The 3,483-nt window shown below is 39.8% G+C and overlaps 1 protein-coding gene across 2 annotated transcripts in view; it reads left to right on the top strand.

The window, feature by feature from the left end:
- The window catches only part of LOC114643707 (gastrula zinc finger protein XlCGF57.1-like), a 116,107-nt gene extending 113,567 nt beyond the window's left edge, over window positions 1-2,540 (top strand). For both annotated transcript variants that reach the window (XM_051927428.1, XM_028792221.2), the window contains exon 3: window positions 392-2,540. In XM_051927428.1, the coding sequence (XP_051783388.1) occupies window positions 392-1,809 (1,418 nt within the window). In that variant the 3' untranslated portion in view covers window positions 1,810-2,540. The remainder of the gene's footprint in view (window positions 1-391) is intronic.
- The last annotated feature ends 943 nt before the right edge of the window (window positions 2,541-3,483 follow it).

Here is a 3,483-nt window from a genome sequence, read left to right as displayed (position 1 = left end):
ATACAGTATGTGTGGTGATATCAAGAACCTGCAGATTAAAAAGAAATTATATTAATGTATTGAAGGTTGTAGTTACATTTCAGTTTATATTTATTTGCTTAGCAGGTGCTTTTATCCAATGCGGTTTACAAAAAGGGTCAACATAATCATGTTAACATAAGTCTGGGGTCTTGTTTTGAGCCAAACACTACTGAACAAGGTTACAACATTGACCATATGATGGAAGAAGCTGTAAACCGAACAACACAAGAATAGTTAACTCTTATCTTAATTGCTAAGAACTTGGTGTCAAAGCCATTATCAATTAGAATGATATTGCCATTGGATTGTGGTGTTCATCATGTTGTGCTGCATCTCAATATTAATTATGTATCTTTCTCTCTTAAAGCAGATATGCAAGAAGACAGCAGTCGTTCCCCGTCATCATTCTCTCTGGATGCTGAAGCTCCTGAAACAATGAGAAAATCAAGGTTTTTATCAAAACGTAAGAATTTGCAGCACAGCAAAAGGTTCTCAGATACAGAAGTCCCTCAGGATTACACAAACACTCGCACAAAATTCCAAGACAGAAATAGTTTTAAGAGACGCATGATAATTCCTAGTGGACAGAAGCCATATTCTTGTTCCGAGTGTGGGAAGCAATTCACACAGTTCTGTCACCTTCAGATACACACAAGAATTCATACAGGAGAGAAACCACATTGTTGTTCTGTATGTGGCAAAGAATTTGCACAGCTCTGCCATCTTCAAACACACATGCGAATTCACACAGGAGAGAGGCCATATAGTTGCTCTGAGTGTGACAAACGATTCTCCTATGTAAGCAGCCTTCAGACACACATGAAAAGTCATACTGGAGAAAAGCCACATTTCTGTTCCGAGTGTGGCAAGCAATTCTCTCAGATTAGTCACCTGAAAACGCACATCAGAATTCACACCAGGGAGAAGCCTCATTGGTGTTCTGAATGTGGTAAGCATTTCTCTCAAATCAGCCATCTTCAGAAGCACCTTCTAATTCACACTGGAGAGAAGGCACATTGTTGTTCCGAGTGTGGTAAGCAATTCTCCCACATAAGCAACTTACAGACACATATGAGAATTCACACAGGAGAGAAGCCGTATTCCTGTTCAGACTGCGGAAAGCAATTCTCACACATCAATAGCCTCAAGTCGCATATACGAGTTCACACAGGAGAGAAGCCATACTGCTGCACTGAATGTGACAAGCGATTCTCACAGTTAGGCCATCTTCAGAAACATCGAAGTACTCACACGAGAGCTGACAATGAAGACAAACCACATTGCTGTTCAGAATGTGGAAAGTGTTTCTCAAACATTAGCAATCTTCAGAGACACAGTACAATTCACACCGGGGCAAAGCCCCATTGTTGTTCTGAATGTGGCAAAAGTTTCTCCAATGTAAGCAACCTGCAGAGGCACATGAGAATACACACAGGAGAGAAGCCACATGGCTGTTCAGAATGTGGGAAGCAATTCTCCTATAAGTCAAGCCTCCAGGAACACGTGCGAATTCACACGGGCGAAAAGCCGCATTGCTGTCCCGAATGTGATAAACGGTTCTCATACAAAAAGAGCCTTCAGAGACACATACGATTTCACACTGGAGAGAAACCATATAGCTGTTTTGTGTGTGAGAAAAAGTTCTTGTACAGAAGCAGCCTTCAAAAGCACTTAGACTCTCATGCAAGAGAAAAATCGCTTTGCTACTCTGAGTGTGATAGCACCCCTCAGACACACTCCAGTATTCACACCGAGGAGAGTGAGCAGTTCATTAATGACAGTCCGTAATAATCTTAATTATCAATTTCATTATTATTTGTTAATTTTGGACAAGCGTAATTATTATTGAAACAGGAATGCAGTGATCCTTATGTAGATGATGAAATGCCACATAGCATTTAATGAGCTTTTTGTTGGCACATGAAATATTTTAACTGTCTTATGCATTGGTCAGATTCCTGCCAGCTGTCATGAAAAAGTTGGTGTGTTTCAGTCTCTGTTGTAAGGACCTGAATGATACTTTTGATAATGATGAAGAATTGGAAAGACAATCCATCTACTGTACTTACTCCTTTTCCTTATCCCTAAACTGAAGAATTCTTAATGGGACTGCATTGTGATCTCTTCAGCTGCTAATTGAGAAGTGAACCCACTGAAGAAAGGGTGCTGTCTGAACTGACAACCCGGAGGAGCTGGTGCTTGTTTTTAACCAGATGTCACAACTGAGGAGGGCTACCCCCTTTATTACCGTCCTCTATCATGTTATGTGTTTTGCTTGCGTCTACTTGAATCTCAAGGTAAATAATTCAAGTGAGACACAATGTTTTGGAAGAAGGCAAATATAGAAAAGCAAGGCTAGGACCACAGCTCACTTCAGTGTAAATGAGTCCTTTATTTCAGTGTGTTTATGTATTATAGGAAAGTATTCATTTTTCTGATTAGTAATCAATAAAATCAACATTCAGTCATAAGACATCAGTTCTTTTATTTTTTTTGGGCAAGTTTATGTTAAAATAAAATGTGTTGGGCATGCCAAGATCAAAATGCTTTTTAAATAGTAGAGTGAAAAGATATGGCAGGATCAACATAGGACGGCAACTGAAAAAATGTACCAAACTTGGTAAATCCATTTTAAGATTTTGCAGGAACTTGGTGTGTCTTCAATAGCAAAACCAGTCCTAGATATGTATGTATTTCAGTGCCATTTAGAACAGCCTTTTCACAGAGTCTTTGGAGTGTAATAGGAAAAGATGCCCACTCACAAGGAGAACCTGCACATTCCATGTGGGCAGTGACTGGGCTGTGTTTCCAGCATCAAGCTCCATGAATTGTCTAGGCTCACTGCTGGATTTGCACTGCAAAAAGGTCAATCAGCTTATCGAATCACCTCAGTGCCACAGTATCCACATAAATCAACTATATCAGGTACCATTATATTTATCTTGTATTACTAGGGGGCTTTGCCCCTTGCTTGCTTTGCTTGCCAACCCCCAGGCAGGCACTACACGCTAGCCTCTTTGCAGTTCTGCCGCTCACATTGGGGATGTGGATGTACAATTTAAACAGGTTTTAATCTTCATGTGAAGTGTTGCATCCGCACGACGTATAACTGCCTGTGATTGCATTTCGTTTCTTTCTCTCTAATAAATAAACCGACTTTTTCGAATGTTTGGCTTTGAGATTTGTTAATTGTCCTTGCAAAAGATATTCTAATGGGAAACTGTTAACGTTTTAATATGAATGGCATATGACGATCTCCTTTGTTGTCTAATGTTATCTGCAGGAGATATACTACATTGCCTTTCTTGGATACATCCTTATTTCTGCAGTAATTTGTGTGGTGGAAGACCGGACGTTGTTAACGGTTGTAGATATTCTATGTGATATTGAAAGTTGATGTTTTCATCTTACGCACCATCACCACCAACTGTTTCAGCAGAGTCTATTGATACGCATTTAACC

Source organism: Erpetoichthys calabaricus, chromosome 5 (genome assembly GCF_900747795.2).
Source record: "Erpetoichthys calabaricus chromosome 5, fErpCal1.3, whole genome shotgun sequence".
Classification (NCBI taxonomy): Eukaryota; Metazoa; Chordata; class Cladistia; order Polypteriformes; family Polypteridae; genus Erpetoichthys; species Erpetoichthys calabaricus.
The sequence above is the reverse complement of the archived record's forward strand: the minus strand, read 5'-3'. Positions and strand labels throughout refer to the sequence as shown.